The following is a 21,228-nucleotide window of genomic DNA, read 5'->3' as shown; positions in this document are numbered from 1 at the left end:
GCAATATGAAAATTTGAACCAAAAACAATATATATTTTATGTTTAACTCTGAGGTCAATATAGGAAACAGAAAGAGTTTGGTATAGATAATAAGATGCTTACAAAAATCATTGGAAGGGCTGAAGGAGCAGACTTTGGGGAAGGCCTCAAGGAAGCTTCTAGACCACCGCCACAAAACTGACCCATCATGAAAGGAGCTACCTTTGCCCTAATAAAGGAGCTGCTTCCAGAACGACTGAGTTCAAGAACCTATTCCCAAAGCCCCCACCACTGCCACGAAAGGTCCCTCTCTACACTCACAAAGCTGGGTGTGACACTGGAATTCAGGATTCAGCTGCTGCCTTCCACGCCGTGGTTTTCTAACATACCCAAAATTGGAGGTTGGGTCCTGGAGTTCTGCTACAGAAAAACACCATAGCACATCTTCACAACCTAGCTTGCCAGTAGAAAAGATCAAAGCAGCAGGAAATGGCCTCCTTCTTGTTTCCACCTTCCAAATCTCTCCAAGTACATCTTGAGTTGGAGGAATCCAATTCATATCAGAACACTAGCTGCAATGGAGTCTGGGAAATGTAATACCTAGCCCGAAAGCTTGTGTAGTAGGAAGGCACCCTAACAAGGGTGAGAAAGGGGACTAAGTGCCCAACTGGCTCAGTGTTTTTTATTTTAAAGGAAAGCATATCTGTATGTATTGGTTTATGCTTTCCATTTCTTTTCACTTCTTTACTAGTCTATTTCTTTCCCTCAATAGTCTAGCAGAAGCTATGGATAGTCCTTCTGCTTTCAAGGATTTTGTAGTACTAAATAGCTCACACCTGGAAATGTGTATAAATTGGCAATGTGAACATTCACTTTAATTTTTTTCCAGAATCCCATCCATCATGACTGCCATCTGGCTAAGAGAATTTATTGACCGCCGCCCCGTGATCCCACCCAGGTAACGTTCTTCCAGATGAAGATGCCGTCCACAGCTGTGGCAAGGCAGACAGGCACCTGGAGAATTAGTATTGCTCAACTTGCTACTCTGTTATTGACAGACAACTGCGGTCAGAGGGTTCTAGTGAAGTTTTGGGGAGTTTAGGGAAAGTTGCCTTAAAAAAAAAAAATCCACACTCATGGTCAAAATCCAAGCAAACAGGCAACTCCAAATTCCCAAAAGATCAGAAGGATATTGCTTTTTGCTTGGGAAGGGCATTAGCAAGAAGCATGAGGGACATAAGCCCAAATTCTAGAGGGGACCCCTATATTCTGCTTGGGATAAAACAAACCACACCCATGCTTCTGCCATATGGGAGAAGACTGCAAAGACAGAAGCTAAGCACGAGTTTCACTCTTTCTCCAATTGCCCAAGAATAACAAGTCCTTGACAGGTTTTATTGTGCTAAATTCATCTTGCTGAGAGAGATTGGATAACAATCTGTACATCCTAACCCCACCCTCCCTTTATGACTGGTCATGGTATCTGTGGAGAGGTAGAAGTTATGAAATTGGGGCAGCAGGAACCCTCACACAGTAAGTGACTTTGGGGTCTGACTCTTGCAGGTCCATCTGCTTTGTGGTTTTGAGGAAACCTCATGTTTATTTTAGTGTTTAGTTATTTTTAACAATGTTTAGTTAATAAAGACACGTCCTTTCCTTCCAGAAATTACTGAAGAAATGGTGAGGGAAGGATGTTTTATTACTAGATACTTTAAGAGCCCTCTTTGAGAGGAAGTACACAGCCTACGCTTCCTTCCTTGAAACCCACATAAAGAGGAGGGAGAGTGGAGAGAAACAGGGATGGGTTCCAGTGTCTCCTGATTTCTTTCTCCCCATAAGCACTTGGTCTTTCTATGTGTTTTATCCACTGTTGGACATATTTAACTGTGGTCTCATTTCCTGGGGAAAATGGAAACAAACTTCTCTTTGCTGCTGCTACCTGGGACTCGATGGAACCAAGTCTTCCATGGAACTGGGCCTGGCCTGAGCCAGCCATGGGGAGCCTGAGGGTTTGGTTGGAACACAGTGGGGTGGGCACCGCAGTGCTAAGGCAGGACTGGATTCAGTTCTGTGTCAATCCATCAGAGCCCCACAAGGAGGCACACTGTGCCTGAGCAGGGCTGGGGTCCCCATCACCGCCCACAATGCTGTCTATGCCTTTCCTGCCTTGGCAACAATGGCGGGTCCACTCCATCAGCAAGCTCCTGCCTCCAAGGTACATCTCCCATCAGAATGCTATTCGCCAACTCCATGCCGCCACTTGATCCAGACCATCATGCCTCTCCCCTGCTGATCTACAATACATTCTCCAGAGTGAGCATCATGCAATGTAAATTGGACCCACCACCCCACACCCCCGTTGCATAAACCCCTGCAATCATTGCCTTTTGCATAAAACCCAAGCTCATTTCCAGGACCTACAAAGCCTTACACGAACTGGCCCTGCCTGTCTGCAAAGCCCCATTGTCTGTCTGTCTTCCATTCCTTCCATAGGTACACCACACTCTTTCATACCCCAGGGCTTTTGGACTCTTCTCCCGGATTGCTCCCTCCCTGCCCCACCTTAACTAGCCCCTTTTTATCCACAAGTCTTAGCTCTGTTGTCATCTGCTTCCGATTGCTATTCCCTGACCACCCTGGTCAGAGGAGCTCTTCTTCTGCCCACCTCTCCACCTCTGTTATTCTCCATCTCACACTCTTTTTGGTTTCCTAAAGGAAATGGGGTCCAGTGGTCCTTATCACACCTTAGTTATTTTGTTTATTTCCTGGAATAACAGTTAACACTTAAGTAGCTCCTACTCTGTGGCAAGCACTGTTCTAAGTCCGTATTACCTTATTTAATCTTCACAACAATTTTGAGGTACAGATGAGGAGGTACAATAGAGGCACAGAGTGGTTAAGTGACTATCCCAAGATCCCATAGCGAGTCAGTAATTGGCAGAGACAGGATTTCAACCCACTGGCCTGGCTCCAACATCTGTGCTCTTGATCCCTGTACTTGACTGCACCTGCTGCTTAGTTAGCCCCCGAGGGGGCTTGTTTGCCTCTCTACAACCTCTCTATAACCTCTGCCTAGCTGATTGTCACACGTGGTATGCCCTCTACGCGCATTTGTTGAAAAAATTTAAAAGAATGATGAATCAATGAGAAAAAATTGTTCTGTCGTTTACTTGTGGTTTGTCCTCCTGGTGAGGCATAGCACCTGCAGAAGGCCTGCCCTTCCTTCTGCTGTTCCTTTAGCATAAGCTTTTATCCAGTTCATTCTTAAATGCCTGACCCCGAGGGCTATCCTAGGGAAAACTGAATTACGAACCAGTAGGGGCAGCTAATAAAATATTAAATGATTCACGAGTAGTTGTGACCACACAGAATTTTCATAATAAGAATTACACTATTATGGCAAATGTTAGCTGATGCCATCCCTGAGCTGTAGGCCTGTCACTCAAGCACAGGGCTGGGTGTCGTGTTGGCTTAGGGAGCCCAGGATACTCCCGAAAAGATCATTTCAGGTGGAATGCACTCAAGATGATATGGAAGATTTAAAAAAAAAGAATTTGTGTCAGACCTGAATGGATGTTAAAGACATTGATTGAAGCCATCTCTGAGAAGTCAAGAGTCTGCCCTGGAATCAGCTCATCTTGTTTAAAATGATCACAAAACCTGACACCTAACCTTAGTCACCAAGTATGTTTACTGATGTCTCACTGAATTTCATGTAATCGTTAATGGAGAGGATAGTATCATCCCCACTTTACTGAGAATGAAACTGAGGCTCCCCTCTTCCTTGAGGAGATACTTGGAGAAAGTAGAGTCTGAGAGATGGGGTCACAGGAATGGTAGTCCCCCGTCATCTGTTCTTATTCTTGTACCCTTAATAAATTACGTATTCCCCCTGAGCCTCAATTTCCTGCCTGGTACAGCACTCACCTTATTGTATATGATTAGTCAATTGCCTCAATATGGCTTCCCTTACCAGACTGTGAACTCTTGAATGGAAAGACAATATTTATCACTATATGTATACTGTCATCACATAAAAGTATTTGTTTTATCGAACTGAACAAATGCGTAAGTCTTGAATAAATATCTGAGTGTTTGTTTTATTGAATTAAAAGCAGCTTCTAGCGAACAATGCTGTGTCATTATTTCTTTTCCTATTCGTTTGGTACATGACGTCTACTATTTGCCCATAAGTGAGAGAATCACAGAGCTCATACAAAAATAATGCTGAACTCTTCTGCAAAGAGTAATCGTCCATACATATAGATGACTCTGGATATGACATGGCATTTAGAGAACTGGGTGTGATTCATGGCTCTGGCATTTACTAGCTGGGTGATTTTAGGAAGCCCACTTACCCTCGCTGAGTTTCAGTCTCCTCTTGTATAACAAGGTATTAATATTTACCTGGCAAGGTGACCGTGAGAATGAGATAAGATCGTGTCTGCAAAGACACTTTATGAAACACGAGGCACAGTCTCCTTTATAAAGCAGAGACTTGTACAGTCACAGTAACACAACTACCTCAGGCTGCGGGGCCAGGCGCTTGGGGAACAAACACTCCTGACCTCCTCTGTGCATATTGAATTCTGTCTGTGGCTGAGCCCAGGTTCTACTCCAGTTACATGCACCCTCCCAGGAGACAGGCTGGCTCTTGTCTGGACCGAACACGGCACCTCAAAGAGCCAAGCTGTCCAGGACTGGTAAATAATGCATAGTGAAATCGGACACAGGTAGACTCCTTCTCCCACCCAGAAAGAAGGAAAGGCCTTTCTATAGTGGAATCTTGAAAGCCAGGTGACTCGGATGGGCCTGAGCAGAGGTCAGGGCAGGACTCCTCGGCTAGGTCTGGAGAGCAGGCGGGTACTTTCCTAGTCAGTCTTCGGTTTTGCCCCACACCCAACCCCCTTGGGAAAGGCTGGGTATTGACTACCAACCAGGCTATGCATTTCACCTTAGAAGGTAAAAATTCTCTTCCAAAAACTGATGAAGTAACCTCTTACTTGGGAGCTTTCTCCTATTTGAGGTGAAAGCCACTTAGGAGAGGTTGGAAAATCTGCCCAACGAGCTGGAAGCAAAGTGTGCCATTCTTCATTCCCCAAAGCTTTCCGCTTCTCCACCCAGCTCTCCCTCCCTCTGCCACCCACCTGCTTATACTTCCCCACTCTCTCTCCACTCCTGGGCCAATACCTGCCAAGAGACACTCCCAAGGGACTGGTAGCAGGGTGTTTTCTGGTACTGGTGGAGGGCTCCTCAATTCTCAAAACAGCTTTTACAGACTGTTTCTAAGAAGCAGCGCTCAGGTTACTACCTGTATTCGGCAGGTATTTGTTGTGTGCAGGCTAATGAAGAATTCATGGTCAAAACATAGCCTACCGCAAACAACATTAGCGACTGTGAGAAATTGGTGTCGTTTTGGAACTCTAGTTGGAGTCTAATAAACTGTAATATGGCCCTAGGGTAATCATTTCCAAGGCAATGCTTCCGAAACTAGATGGGTGGCTAAGAAAGCAAGGTCGCCCACTCCTATGTATTTAGAAGTGTCATTTATTCCCTATTATCGTGCCAATTCCTCTCTCTTCTTATGACTTAATCCCCCGCTGTTATTTACTATCTGGGGCTCAGTCATATTATCCCAGCCACTGGGCAGGCCCAGACAGCTTGTGGTTTTTCTGAAAATCAGAGCTCTCTGAGGTCCTGTTTGCACAGACAGACAGACCTGCCCAGCTCACAGAGCTTGCCTTTCATACTAACTAGACAGCTAGGTCCCCACTGGCCCCCACACACTCTACTCTGATCCCAACTCGGTCTGAGTATTGGTTTCTGTAATTCCCCTTACCTGGAATCTCCTCCCCATTTGATTTGCCAGCCCAAACCCTAGATACCCCTCCCTCTTCTTGACCCATTGACCCTTGCTTCAGATGACTATTTCAGCACATAAAGAGCGTTTTGAGGACAAATCTGCTTCAGCTAGACCCTAGCAAGGTGCAGGGTATGTTACATATGTCCAATAAACGCTGGGGGGACTGGCATTCATCATCCAACACATACTTGACGAGCTACTTCATGCAAAACTATGTACTACTTTCTACAGACTCTTAGCCTTGAATTCTTATGGCATCTACTGGTGCTCAGAATCTTCAGAAGGTCCCAAAAGACCCCACCTATCATGAACTCTATCAAGTCATAGTCCCAACAGTGTCACCTTCCCGTGTTCCCTGTTCTGGGGAATGCCTGAAGCCTAAGCCTTGTCTCGGACACCTTCCTCTCTTACACCTCAGGTCTTCTCTGTTCCGATCATATTTTCAACACAAATCGCAGAGCTTCATAAATGTCCCACATAAATGACTATAATCGCCTCCTAACCAGTCTTTCACATTCTAGTCAGATTGCCCTCCAATTTGTTTTCCGCACTGCCCTCAGTGAAAGTCTTTCTAAAATAAAAACTGCATGACATCATTCATCTTGTTTAAAATCCTACAAAGATTCCCTACCACCTACACCAGTGGTACTCAACCTTTCAGACTCAACACTTCTTTTCTTTTAATAAATATTTTGTAATGTCCCTACTACTGTTAGAAATACATTCTGTCAATAACAGAATGCAACTACACATAATTTTAAAATATCAATATGATGCTCTAAGTATAATTTAATGGAAAAGTAATTCATTATAAAATAAGATGTATTTCAAAATCTCAAGTCTGGCACCACTGCCCCTAGCCTGGTGTCCCCCCATACCACTGCGTGGCAGCTATCCACACCCACCTCAGCTTCATGCCCAAAGCATTCCCTCACTTTTTCCATCACTGTCACTCATGTGTGTGCTTCAAACCTGGCTCCCACACCATCCTTCCCAGGCAGGGCAGAGTCCCTCTTCCAGGCTTATAACCACCTTGCGTCTGGACCACCACAGTGCTTCTTCATTTTTAGCCCCGTATATTTATTAAGTAGTTTAAGTATCAGGTTTTTAACAAACTTATTGTGAAAGTTTGTAAATATATCAAAAGTAGAAAAATAGTAAAAGAAACCCCCATTTACCAATTCCTATTTTTCCACAATTATCAACACTTGCCCCACTTGTTTTATATATCCTCTTGTTTTTTTATCCTGATATTTTGAACCTGCTACTTGACACGTCAAATATTTCCTTATGAATCCTAAAAACTGAATCCGGAAAAATGGATAAAAAAGACACTCCTATTAAGAAAGTCCAACAGTGTAAGGAGCTCTGTGCCAGGAAACGGGGACAAAAACCAAAGATATTTTTTTATTATCCCATAGCTGGTATTCTTCTGTAAAGAACTAATTGTAATAATTGCTTTTTTTTTTCTCAACTCTTACTTTCTTCACTAGTACATTCATTGTTCATCAAGGAAAGGACGTCCATGGCTACTACCCTGGGCAGCTGGCAAGAGTCCATTTTGATTATAATGTCAAGCAATCTCCCAGGTGAGGCCCCTTCTAAATCTTAATTTTCAAAAATTACGCTAAAGTTAGAATGATAAATTTTTAAAAATGGGTATCACATTTTGTAATAATGATAATAACAATAATAATACTTTAATAGAAAAATTTTGGAAGGAAATACACCAAAGTGTTAACAATGGTTTTTGTGAGTGGTCAGATTATTAGTATTTGTATTTTATGTTCCATCTTTTTCTCTATTTTTCAGATTTTCTCTAAAAAACATATATTACTTTTATAATCAGCAATAAGTATAGAAATTTATTAAATCCTCTAAGAAATTTAAAGTCTGTGTGTTTAGAGTTTCAACTTGGTCAAATAATTTAAACTTCCTAAGTCTGTTTCCTTCACAGTAAAATTACAAATTAGGCCTAGATGATTTCTGCTTTTTTGGATGTGATTTTAACAACAAAAAAACAAGCACTTTGATGTTACATTCTAGTTTTAAGAGCCTGCAAACCATGGTAGTTAAAAACAGCAATTTGAGTAACTTATGAAATGTTTGATCTTAGGCAATTATCATTCCTTCTCTGAGTATCAGTTAATCTGTTAGAACATTTGATGTAAAATTCCAGAGCAGAGTAAGCATTCAGAATATGATTGCTATAATTTTGAGTTCATCATCTGGAATATTTTACAAATTTCTCTTAATTGCCTTTGATAAAGTCAACTCCTGATTAACCTCCGTGCTCAGACAAGGGAACCATGGCTTCTGTACAGCCCACAGATGATCAAACTGGAAGCAGTTTTAGGGGTCATTCTGATCAAATGAGATGAATAGGATGCAGCCCAGAGCCATGGCAGGTCTTGCCTGAGGTTCAGCTGTTTGGTGGAAAAGCTGGGACTTGAATCTATATTTTCTGATTCCCAGTTCAAGGCCCTTTGTTCCAACTCAAATACGTACTTATATTAAACACTTGTTAGGGCTATGTCCTCTGCCAGAGGAGATAAGAAAGGAAAAAACAGACCCCCTCCTGGCCAGCTCCATAGGACACTCTCCATGTGTGTTCCGTGGACTCTGGCAATTTCCCACCTCCAACACCTTGCACCCAAATGTCCGTCCTCCCACCCCAGGATGGCTCAGGCAAAGGGAACCGGGACTCTACTTGACTCTGACAAGACTTGTACCTGCCTAAGATCAGCCTTGAGAGGAATACTTGGTACAAATGTCAATCAATGACTTTATTAAGCTTCTAGGCTTACCTTCCCCAGATATATTACTCCACCAATTTGATATTTTCAGCATTAGAGTCCCTCTTTTGAGTGGTAGTCTTGTCTTCAGAAGGGCACTGATGTGTGACTTGAAAATAGAGAATAGTCTGGTTCTGTGGAAACACCCAAGGCAAAGGCAGAGCAGGCTGCCGGGCCAGCAGGAGAGATCCAGGGGCATTCACAGGATCTGGTTCAGAAGCCAGAGCTGTCAGCAGCACACAAGTGACTGGGCTGACAGTTACAGTGACACAGAACGCAGACTCACAAGACACTGAGATGGTCACCAGATAGCCAATGTTTTTTGTTGTTGTTGTTTTGGGGGAGGGTTTTGACTAGTGGTTTATTGTACAATTAACCAACAGTAACATTTATACAGAACAAGTCCATCACTCCCCAAAATTCTGCCTTAGTATAGTTAATCTTTTAGAGTAAGGTATATTTTTATTTATTCTTAAACACTTGATCTATGTCAATTGGTTAAAGCTTAGGGGGAAAAAATTTACATTTTAGGAAGATTAACCAGTCACTCTCTATAATACCAGTATAAGAAAATCCTTTTTACTATGGGCCCACCATGACTCAGGCCCCTGTAACGTGACCACAGATGTTTTCTGTGTCCAGAAGGATTAAGACTGCTCTTTGATGTCAATCCTTGCTTACAGTCATAGGACCTTCACTCTCTTTGTGTTTTTTCCATTCTTCCTCATAAAATAGTTATTGGTCTCCTCACCCTTTTTAACTGTTCTTTAAATGTGTTCAAGCAACTCTTAAAACATGGTGTCCAGAACTAGGAGGGCCCCTGTCTAATGCTTCCGGTACTCACTTTACAGGACCAAGTACCTATTAAGCTTGAAATGAGAGCAAGTAGAGGTGGGTGTGAATTCCTGGTGCTTCTCCATGCCTAGCCACAACAGAGCACCCTTCTTCCCATCCAGCATCTCTCCCCTGTCCGGAACCACATGCACTATCAAATTCTTGCTCTTGCTTTTTCTGAACTCGAGGCAGAAGCACTTCTCTTCTGCTAACACACTCTCTCTTTAAAGAAGGCACATTACAATCAAGATTTTAGCCAAGCATGTAAGAATCATGCATTATGACTAAGCAGCTTCCGTCACCTTGTTTAAGTATGACTAATCATGATGATTCAATCAAGACGACTTACTAAATGATTGCATTCAGATGTTCCTAAATCTCAATCATTTAATATTTTGTACATCTATACCAGCTCACCTCATCTACTTTATAGTTTTAAAATGCACGATTATTAGAACATTCAGAAAAACACTGATAATCAAAACTTTTTTCAAATAAAAATTACCCATAATGTCATCACCCAGAGATAATCATGTAGAACCCTCAGATCTACACAAAATAGGATGGGGTGGTATTCTGAAACCCTTTTTTCCCCCAGTTTTAATGAAATACAGTTGACATATAACATCATATTAGTTTAGGGTGTACAACATAATAATTTGATATAGATACCATCATAAGTTTGGTACCTATATATAGTTATAGTACCTCATATAGTTATATTTTTTATATAACCTCATATAGTTATATTTTTTCCTGTGATAAGAACTTATATAGTTATATTTTTTCCTGTGGTAAGAACTTAAAGATCTACTGTCTTAGCACCTTCAAAATATACAATACAGTATTTTAACTATAGTCATCAAGCAGTACATTACATTCCCAGAACTCACTTAACCAGAAATTTGTACCTTTTGACTACCTTCACCTATTTCCTCCACGCCTCAACCTTACCTCTGGCTAACACTATTCTGTTCTGTTTCTACAAATTCAATTTTTTTCAGATTCCACATATAAGTGCAATCATATAGTATTCATCTTTCTTTGTCTGACGTATTTCACTTAGCATAATGCTCTCAGGGTCCATCCATGTTGTCGCAAATGGCTAGACTTGCTTCTTTTTATGGCTGAATATTCCATTGCACATTTTCTTTATCAATTCATCCATGGATAAATTGCGACCATGTCTTGGCTGTTGTAAATAAGGTTGCAGTAAACGTGAGGTGCAGACAGCTCTTTGAGAGTGATTTTAGTTGTTTGTTGTTGTTTTTGGATATATATCCAGAAGTGGAATTACAGGATCATATGGTAGTTCTATTTTTAATTTTTTAGGAACATCTAGGTATGCTGTTTTCCATACTGGCGGCACCAATTTATAACTTTACCAACAGTGCACAAAGGTTCCCTTTTCTCCATATCCTTACCAACACTTGATATCCCTTATCTTTTTGATAACAGCCATTCTAACAGGTGTGAAGGGATATGTTCATGGTGGTTTTGATTTGCATTTCCCTGATGATTAGTGATGTTGAGCACCTTTTCATGTGCTTGTTGACCACCTGTGTGTCTTCTTTGGAGAAATGTCTATTCAGATCCTCTGCTTCTTTTTAAAACAAATGGTTTGGTTGTTTGCTATTGAGTTATATGAGTTCCTTATACATTTTTGAAATTAACTTATCAGATATATGATTAGCAATTTTTTCTTACATTCATGGGTTGCCTTTTCATTTTATTGATGATTTCCTTGGCTGTGTAGAAACTTTTTAGTTTGATGTAGTCCCATTTATTTTTGCTTCTGTTGACTTTGCTTTTGGTATCAAATCCAAAATAATCAATGTCCAGAAGCTTACTCCCTATCTTTTCATCTAGGATTTTTATGGTTTCAGATCTTACGTTCTAGTCTTTAACCCATTTTGAGTTAATTTTTGTGTCTGGTATAAGACAGGGCTCTTGTTTAATTCTTTTGTATGTGGCTCTTCAGTTTTCCCAATGCCATTTATTGAAGATTATCCTTTCCCTACTGTATATTCTTGGCTCCTCTGTCATAAATTAATTGACCATACATTTCTGTTTTGCCAATACTATCTTGGTAACTTCCTGGCCACTTCGAGAGAATGGATTTCAGCAGATGATAAAATGGAATGATTTTTTTATCTACTGGGTTTTCAGCAAACTGTTTCTATTTTCATTTAGATCTCTCATAGACTTGGCAATTCCACCCAAGAGAAGAAGTCAGTATCAGCCTCAATTAGACCAACAAACTCTCATCCGATATATTTGTTTTCAAAGACATTCAAAGCCTGCCGAATCATGGTATAAAGAAACCACTTACCAAAGAGACTACTCTCTGCCATTTTACAAAATTGGTAAGTCAGTTCAACTGCTCTTACTCTGAGATCAACCTTGCCTGAGCCACAGATAAGCATCCCCCAGGGGCTTGCTGACTCAGGTAGCATGTCTGAGACCAATCAAGTTGCCTGTGGATCTAGGTGCAGGGAGAGGGCGGCTTCCTCCTTCCTCCTGTCCTAGCTCCCTGTATAGGAGACTTCAAGGATGACACTGCATAAATGTCCTTGAGAGGAAGCAGGCTCAACTCTGAGCACACCCTTTGTCACACACTGTCAAGGACACTTTTTTCCTCATTCTCTTCTTTTAAATGGCTTTATGATAATTATTTGACATTTTGAGGCATTTTTCAAAAATTCTAAATTCCCTACATAGTATTTCTCAATGTGGCAGCATGTGTGAGAGTGGCAGCATGCTGAGGGGCAGGCACCCCACAGATAGGACCCTGGGGGGCATACAGACTCAAGTTACACATTACCTGTATTCTTGTAATCAATGCTTACATGCATTGCATTTTAGTGAGTAGAATGAATTACTTCATTGACAGACTTTCTAAATGAGTGAACCCTCCCATTTCGGGGACTCTTACACTGAGACAGGCTGTTACACATGTTGTCCTCATAGGATAGCTCTCTGAGGTACGTGCTATTGTTTCCCCCATTTTCCAGTGGAGGAGACCAAGCTGCAGAGACAGTTAAGGAAATAGTCCCAAATCACAGTGCCGTAGGCAGGAGAAGCAGAATTCAGGCGCAGGCCACTCCAGACCCAGAATTCAGGCCCAGGCCGAGCTCTGTGCTTGACCTTGAAGCTACACTGCCTCTGTCACAGCTGAGTGTCACTTGTACTGCTGTTTAGTGAATAGTTTTCTTTAAAGTGAATCCCCTTCGTTTCATTTTACAAAAATAAGAAAACTTGTAGAAGGATGGGGGGACATGGGAAACATCTTCTCTTCCTCCTTTCCTCCCCTAAGAAAAGATCTCAGTCCAAATAAAATCCAAAGCAGGGTTGAGATTCAGGTCCCAAGGGAACAGCAAACAACACCATCAGGAAGAGTGGGAACCAGACAGGACCAAGCAGATCTTGCGAGAACTGAGCCGGGGCAGGGGTGGCAATAAATGAAGCCAGGATGAGGCCAGAGACTGACAGGAGGAGTCTGGGATACGAGGTTACAAGTAGGGTGTAGCTGGTTTCTGCGAGGTTAGAGAAGGTTGGAGCCTAAAAAGGGAGGGAGCTGACGGAATGGGGAGGAGGCTGGGGGCTGCAGTTAGGTCATTTAGGGAAGGAGATGCTGGGAGGAAGTATAGGGTGGTAGGAGTTGGGGTCCTACAGTAGGCCAGTGGGAGGGTTAAGTTAAAGGAAAACGGGGTGGGGTGGAGGCATAAGTTAGGGCTGAAGTGTGTGAGAGGACAGGTGGGACAGAAGCTGCCAGGGTCTGAGGAGGCGTTAGAAAGGAAAGATAATCAGGAAGAGTCAGTGGATCTCCTGTCCGCACACAACTGGCTAAGCAGTTTGTCCTTTCAAGACTGACCAAGTATAACATCTGTTTTCTTTAAGTGAAGGAATCTAGGTGGGCCTCTAGTTTCCAAAGTGATAGTAAATAGGACCTTTCTTACAATTCCTCTATGAGGAAATCTTGTAAGAAAGACAGATACAAAAGGTTTCCTCCCTTGCTTATTTTAGAAAACAATTCCTCATTCTTTCCAAACCCATAGAACCAGGTGAATGTTTAGCAAAGCAGTTACATATTTACCATCTACTATGTTCCTAGCTTTGGGCTAGGTGCCATAGGAGGTGAAAGGAAGCCCGGCTATGATCTCAGCCACAGGGAGCTCACGATCTAATTGGGAAGATAAGGCAACAATCAGCTTCTCAGAGAATGATTAAGTACTGAGCAGGGGAGCAGATGTTGAAAGATCAGATCACTGGGGCCCACACCAGCCAGGAAAGCAGGCACATCAGTGGGGAGCTGAGCTGCGCCTTGATGGATAAGATTTGCATGGTGGAGAAGAAACGGGGGGACACCACAGATGGGGACACTGCAGTTAGGGTGAGCGGGTGGAAATAAGGATGGTGAGGTCTGTAAGGGGTGGGAGAGCAGGGAGGATTCCAGCTATGAGGACACTGGCCTGACGGGGCAAAGTAGAAAGAAGGAAGTGAGAAATGAAATGGGGGTTGGTAGAGCAGGAGAGAATGCCTGGAACGGCAGAGGAGCTGAGGAGTTTGGAAAGTTGAATTTGGACAATCAGAGCCACTGTAGGATCAGAGTCAAGGGAGTGAGCCAGTCAGCTTCAGGGGATGTTAGTATGTGAGCCTGCTCAGCACAGGTTAGGAAAGGCACGACTGCAGGCAAGAGAAGCAGCAGGAAGTGGTGGCAGTGACACGGGTGGATGAAACACTGGGAAGCGATAGGCAGAATTCAGGCTCTGAGTGCTGCAGCCCTGGCACATTCTAGCCGGGGTTGATGAACAAACTCAGCTTCTCTGAACCTTTTTGGTGCCTCTGTAAAATAGAGGTACAAAGTCCACATTTGAGGATAGTTGTTAGGATTTAAACTATCTGTCATCTGCCCAGAACTGTGCCAAGTGACATACTCACACATCTGTGTGCACCACTCATAACTGCCATGAGTCTTAATCACCACCATGAAGTAGGCGTTATTAATTCCAGTTAGCAGACGGGAAAATGGCTTAGAGACCTGAAGAAACCTACTCAAGCAAGCAGCTGGAAGTCAGTCTAGGCCACACCCAGAGATGCCACACTCCCAAACCTTGCTCTTAAACTGAATTAAGGAGGTTTCATGGGAAATGGAAAGAAGACTCACATGGAGTGCCATTTGGAGTGAAAAGGACAGTGTATTAGAAAATACACACGAGTGAAATTAAAGCTAATTGCACAGCCCCCACCCCCCTCACTTCTACTGCAAGATTGTCGGTGCCTCTGATAGAAATAATAGTTCTAAGCAGAGGTGTCAAGCTGAGACCTATACACAATTGAAAATATGGTCCTGCAGCGTGGGCCAGGCAACGTAAGACGAGGTACAGGGTGGAATAGCCCCGACTCGGCGAGGTTGAAGCCTGACCAGTTCTAGAGAACTTGTGTTGAAATAGTCATGGCCTGAGTTGCCGAATCATTGAGTGCATGTTACCTACTGCAGAGGAAGAAATCACTCCCAAAACTAGTGACTTAAAAACATCAGTGATGATTTTTATCTCATGGTTTCTGTGGGTTAGGAATTTGAGGACTGCTCAGCTGGGCAGTTCTGGCTCAGGGTCTCTCAGGTGACAGTGAGATGTCAGCCTGCATCATCCGAAGGCTTGAGTGGGGCAAAGGATCCCCCTCCAAGGTGGCTCACTCACATAGTCGTCAAGCAGGACAACTCACATGGTGGCTGGTCACGGGGGGCCTCAGTGCCTTTCCAGGTGGGCCTGTCCTTGGGACTGCCGAGTGTCATGATGGCATGGCAGTTACCTCCCCTGGGAATGAGCAATCCGAGATAAAGAAATTACGGATGCTTTTCATGACCTAGGCTCCAAAGTCACACACTGTCACTTCTGAGGTATCCTATTAGTCACACACAACCAGCCCTGAAACAGTGTGGGAGGGGATTACACAAGGCATGGACACCAGCGGGTGAGAATCCCTGGGGTCCATCTTGGAAATGGACAACCGTAAGATGATTCAGTCATAGATTGAGCACCCACTATGAACTAGACACTGCGATGTTTGCTGGGACCAGGGACCAGGACAGACAAGATATCTGCCATCCTGGAGCTGAGATTCTGGTGGGAGATACTGAGCAAAAAAACTAAGTACATTTTTAAAAATTCTGTGGTGATGCTATATGGGAAATAAGCAGGGTGAGAAGTGTAGCTAAGGGAAGGTACTTTTAATAGTGCAGTCATGAAGAGTCTTTATAAAGTTTAAGCTGAGCTCTGGAGAATAAGAATGAGCCTGTAAAGAGCATTGCAGGCAAAAGGTCCAGTGAGTGCAAAAGCTTGAAAGCTGGAAAGGGCTTGTGAGGTTTGAGGAACAGAAAGGAGGCCAGTTTAGTTTGGTGGGTCGTCAATGAGGGACAGAGGGGTAGATGCTCTGATTCTATTCTGAGAGCAAGGGAAAGACTTGGGAGGATTTTGAACAGAAGAATGACATATCATTTGTACTTTAAAAGTATCCCTCTGGCTGCTGTTCAGACACTGTTTGGAGAAGAACAGGAGGGAGGGCATACAGACCTGTGAAGAAGCTCTTTAGTAGTTTAGACCAGAGATGACGGCGCTTGTACCCACAGGGAAGATAAAAAGGAATAAGTGCATTCCACAGATTATTCTGGAGGTGACATCAGTTAGACTTGGTGATTGATCTGATGTCGGGTGCATTTTCATTCATTCATATGTATTCCTTCAGTAAATAATGAACACCTGCTTACATACCAGTCAGTGTGCATGGTTTGGGTAATATAATGTGAAGCAATAACAGACACTGCATTTCTACATTCAAGGAGCTTCAGTGGGAAACCAGCATAGAAATAAGCATAAAATTTCACCTGCTGCAAATGCTATGAAGCAGAGTCCATCTGACACTACAGAAGCCTATACTAGTAGGTCAGAGGTTTCCTGAGGAAACCCAGGCAAGGAGTGGGGGAAGAGCTTCCGGGAGAGTACTGCCTGTACAAAGGGCCTGTGAGAGGAGCACAACAGCTTGAGGAACTAAAAAAACACCAGTGCAGGAGCACGGAAATCAGCAAGGACAGAGCAGGGCGTGGCTGGAGAGCTGGCAAGATGAGAATGGGATGGGCTTTACAGGCCTTTTGCAGGTTTGGGCCTCTACTCTGATTAATGGAAAACTACTGAAAGGTTTGAAGAAGGGTGGAGGCAGCATGATTAAAACTGCATTTTGAAAAAAAATTATTCTAACGGTGGAGAAGGAAAACGGGGCAGGGTGGAGTGGGGCAAAGATTGACTGTGGAGAGTCAGGAGGCAATTGCAGTGGTTAGGTTAAAGGTTCTGAACCTCAGCTGCACCACTTTATAAAATCCAGATGCCCAGGACACACCCAATACCAATTAAATCAGAATTTCCTGGGGAGGAGGAGGGTCCCAGGCATATGTAATCTTTACAACTCCCCAGCCAATTCCCTTATGCAGCCAAGTTGAGAAATCAGTGGTTTAGGCAACTGATGATGGGTGATAGCAATAAAGAGAATCAGGTGGATTTGAGAGCTACTTAGATGACACTTATTTTGTGAACAGTAATGAGGCAGGCAAAAAGCTGGTCTGCAAGAGACTTAACAGAGAAAAGTTGTAATTCTAGACATGGACAGAGAAAAGAACAGGAACTGAATTAAGCATTTGTTTAAATCAAGTTGACTTACTGAGATCCAATATGGCAGAGTAAACACTGTGCCTGCATCCTTCCGTGAACACATCAAAATTACAACTGAATTATAGAATAATCAACCTGGAGAACCATCTGAAGTCTAGCCAAACTTAAGTCCTATAACTAAAAATATAAAGAAGCCACATCGAGACAGGTAGGAGGGGTGGAGACATGGAACGGGCCCCACAGCTGCATGTGGAGGTTGAGAATCAGGAGGAATAGCTCAGCTGCCTTGGTTTCCCCAAGAGTGAAGGACCCTAGTCCCCCACACCAGGCTCCCCAGACTGGAGTACTGGTGCTGAGAAGAGGAGCCCCCACAACTGTGAAAAACAGTGGGGATTCCAACCATTTGGGTGGGACGGGAAGCTTCAGGAAACCCAGCCGTCCTCTAAAACTACCATTGCACAGACTCACTCGCTCGCAGGCACTCACCTTGGGCTCCAGCGGAGGGACAGTCACTCAGAAGGCAACGGAGACATATGGAGGGGCAGACTGAGGTGTATGGCTGTGGGGGGAGGACTGGAAGCCCTGTCTGAGGTCCTCCTCCCCCGCAGCCGCAGGCAGACGGGATCTCTCCTGTGTTGAGCCCGCCCCCTCCTGCCAAATCTGAATGTGATTGGCCTGGTGAGCTCTGCTGCTCTGCCCTGCTGACTCACTGAGACCCACCCCACCCAACTCGTGCACAGCGGGAGGCACTTTCCCTGAGAGCAGAAAGCCTCACCTGCATTGCACACTTTCTTAAAAAACTATCGGAGTCTGGTAGGCCCAGGCAGGCAGCGACTGGCCTCAGTGTGCTGAGACTTTTGCTGAGTTACTCCAGGCTCAGCACTGGCACCAAACCAGAATTTACACTAACCTGGTGCCACAATTCTTCCCAACTCTAGCGACTCCCTGAGACCCTGTCTCACCTAACAACTCACGTACTGAATGAGGCGTTATCAGAGGCAGGTGGCAGCAGGTCTCGAGGTATTCTGGCTTTTTGCAGAACTACCCCAGACCTGGTACTGGTGGCAGCCGTCCTCAGTTCCCAGTGTGGCCTCTCCCATGTGACTCCAGGACCAGCACGGGCAGCACACAACTGCAGATCGCTCTGTAGCTCCTACCAGGTAGTCCCTGGCTGGTCACAGGCAGTGGCAGACCAGTGCCTGCACACGAGCTCCTCCCAAGAGACCCCAGAGCTAAAATACTTGGAGACTTAAAAAAATCATTTCACACATTCTGTTCACCCCCAAGTCTGTACAGCATATTTCAGGCTTGATAGCATCCACTGTTTGTGGGCATATATACGTGCTAAATGGAATGGCAGAAGGAAGCCCCTCACCCCAAAAGCTTGTCATGTGTTCCCAGAACATCCACTGTTGAATTTACCTGGTTAAATATGTGTATATTTCAGCTCCATTGTAACTCCTACAAGAAGGATCACTAAGGCTATGGAATAGGAGTCCTCAAACTTCTAAATTACTTTATTTCCTTGGAATACAGTGTAATCCTCGAGAAGGTCAGAGCTGCTACTTAACTCCATAATAATAAGCCTTGAGAAGTCATATGCTTACTGACTACACATTTAATTAAATTAGATTTAAAAAAAACCCTCCAGGGATGGCATTTCTAGGGTTAACTGAAATAGGTTAATAAAATGTTATCCATTCTTAATAGCAAGAAATGTTTACTTCTTTAAAAGCTATTGAAGTGCTGTGGAAGACGGAATAGAACTGTGAAAAGATTAGGAACTTTGGGGCCTGGTCATCCTGGATCAAATGTGGGCTCTTCTTTTCACAAGTCCTGCAAACTTGGTCAAGTTGACTAATCTCTTCGAGGTGGTGATAATACCAGTGGGCATTTGAGGATTAGACTTTAATGTAAGTAAAAGACCTAATATAGTGCACAGCACTATGCATAATAAAATTTTGTTACAATGCTGTCATTGAAACACTGGTCTTTGGTTTGTTAAGTGTAGATGCGAGCCCTCCTTGAACCCTTACCTTTAGATAAGCAGAACTATTACTGATTATAGACAAGCGCTTATAAGATATGAGGGAACTCCAGTGGGTATAAATTTAGGGATGGTAATAACAAGTTGGATACAAAGATGATACAAAGTGGCCCATTTATCATGTAAAGGTTACAGGGGTTGGGGAGTCTAGAATTAAAATGCTGAAATGAAAATTTACGTGATTTCATTTTATTTATATTTTGGCAGAAGTCAGTAATATGCCTCCTAGTCAGGCATTGAACCACAGACATAACCTTTTGACTAAGTCCTTTTTCTCTACATCTTTGAGATAATTAATTTGTTTAAATTCCAGATTGGAACCAGAAATTGGCCACAGTTTTATTGAATCCTCGACCACTTAATTCATTGCCAGAGCTCTACTGTGGTGAAGAGAGATGGTGTTGAAATAAAAGCTTTAAACTAAATAACTGTGGCATTTGCACAAAACATTTGGTGTTCTTAGGTAACTCTTTTAGACTAAAATAATAACACAACTACTTTTAAGTGTGTATCCACATGGCTGGAATCCTAAAATATTTACATATTGCAAATTCTTTTCAGATTAAGCTGGTCAGCCCAGGGCAGGGAATCAAGATCCAGCCTTAAAAGGCTTAGCCCCACTACCAGTCTTGTTGCTGGTGCTGATAAACCTCTTACATTTACTCCACTGGTTATACGGGGGACCAGGTAAGAATAGAATTGCATCTGCTTGATAGTTGCTTCACTGTTGAAAAACCGAAAAAGGAACCTGGGGATGGAGCCACGGGGGGAAAACTCTGAAAGTATTCTGGACACTGAAAGCTAGATATGGCATAATGCTGTATGTAGTGAGATTTGGGACTGGTAAAAAGAAGAATTTATTGAAAGTCTGTATACAGAAGGCTTACCATTCCTATCTTGGCAAGAAGAAAGCCTGACAACTAGGTATCAACACCCTGGCCAAAACCTAGAGGGTCTTCTCTAAAGAAATGGAATTATCCCAAAGAAAAGAATCCTACACTCTGGCCCCCAGAAACCCATCATCATACTAGTTGAGTTGGGAACCAACTCAACACCCCAAAGTGAAGCCTACCAGTTAACAAACTTCCCCCAAGAACAGAGTTTCATGTATCTTTCTATTGTCTTAGTCTTAGATGTGAAGAGCTAACCAAAGATTACCAGAATTGAAAAAATAACGCAATATGAAAGACAAAGACCAAAATAAACAGAAATGATCCCCGAGGAAACAGGATTCAGGGAACACAAAACCCAAAATAAACAAACAAATAACTTTATCATTTGACAAGGAACATGTCAAAAATAATTACATCCATAAACACACAAGAAAGCAATCTTTCCAAACAAAGCTCTTGGAAATTAAAAATATATGTTTACTAAAATTAAAAATTGGACAGGATTAGAAAAAAAATCTGAAAACCTCTATATAGAGTAAGAAGGCAAATTTTAAAGGGAAGAGACATAGAGCAATAAATCAGGAGATTCATCATCTGACTAATAAGCATTATAGAGACAGAACAGAGAAAACGAGTAAAGCAAATTATCAAAGAAACATTTTCCACACAGCTTAAGACCAGAAGCCTCCCAGTTTTCCTTCTGTTATTTATTTCTAGTATCATGCCATTGTGATGAAAGAAGACACCATAGGATTTCAGTAAGAGAAATCACACTTTCCATTTCAAAACATACTGTAAAGTTATAGCATTAAAACAGTGTGGTCCTATAGAAAAATTGCTGTTTATATTAACATGTCATAGTAATCTTTATAATCAATACATGTAAATCTAAATGTTTTTAAAGGTTTCATAGAAGGCCATGGTTATGCTATCAATGGACATTCATGTGCTTCAAATAAGACAATTACATGTGAAATAGGGTTTTTTTGTTTGTTTTTTTGTAGTGGAATTGCTGGTGGGTCAAAGGATTGCAAATACAAATTGTGACAGCAATTGCAAAATTACTTCCCCCCACTCTTACTAGCAGTATATGAAAGTGCCTATTTCTCAATATCCTGGGTAGCACTGATTTTACTTTCCATATTCATCTATC

At 42.8% G+C, this 21,228-nt stretch overlaps 1 protein-coding gene across 1 annotated transcript; it reads left to right on the top strand.

The window, feature by feature from the left end:
* Positions 1-872: 872 nt before the first annotated feature.
* Positions 873-19,606, top strand: SPMIP3 (sperm microtubule inner protein 3; the record flags this gene model as incomplete). The annotated part of the gene is given in 5 exon segments (XM_081039317.1): positions 873-937; positions 7,336-7,431; positions 11,665-11,837; positions 19,496-19,577; positions 19,579-19,606. Coding segments are annotated over 5 exon segments (435 nt in total). The 5' UTR covers positions 873-881.
* Positions 19,607-21,228: the final 1,622 nt, after the last annotated feature.

The sequence above is a fragment of the Rhinolophus hipposideros genome (assembly GCF_964194185.1).
Source record: "Rhinolophus hipposideros genome assembly, chromosome: 26".
NCBI lineage: Eukaryota > Metazoa > Chordata > Mammalia > Chiroptera > Rhinolophidae > Rhinolophus > Rhinolophus hipposideros.
The sequence above is the reverse complement of the archived record's forward strand: the minus strand, read 5'-3'. Positions and strand labels throughout refer to the sequence as shown.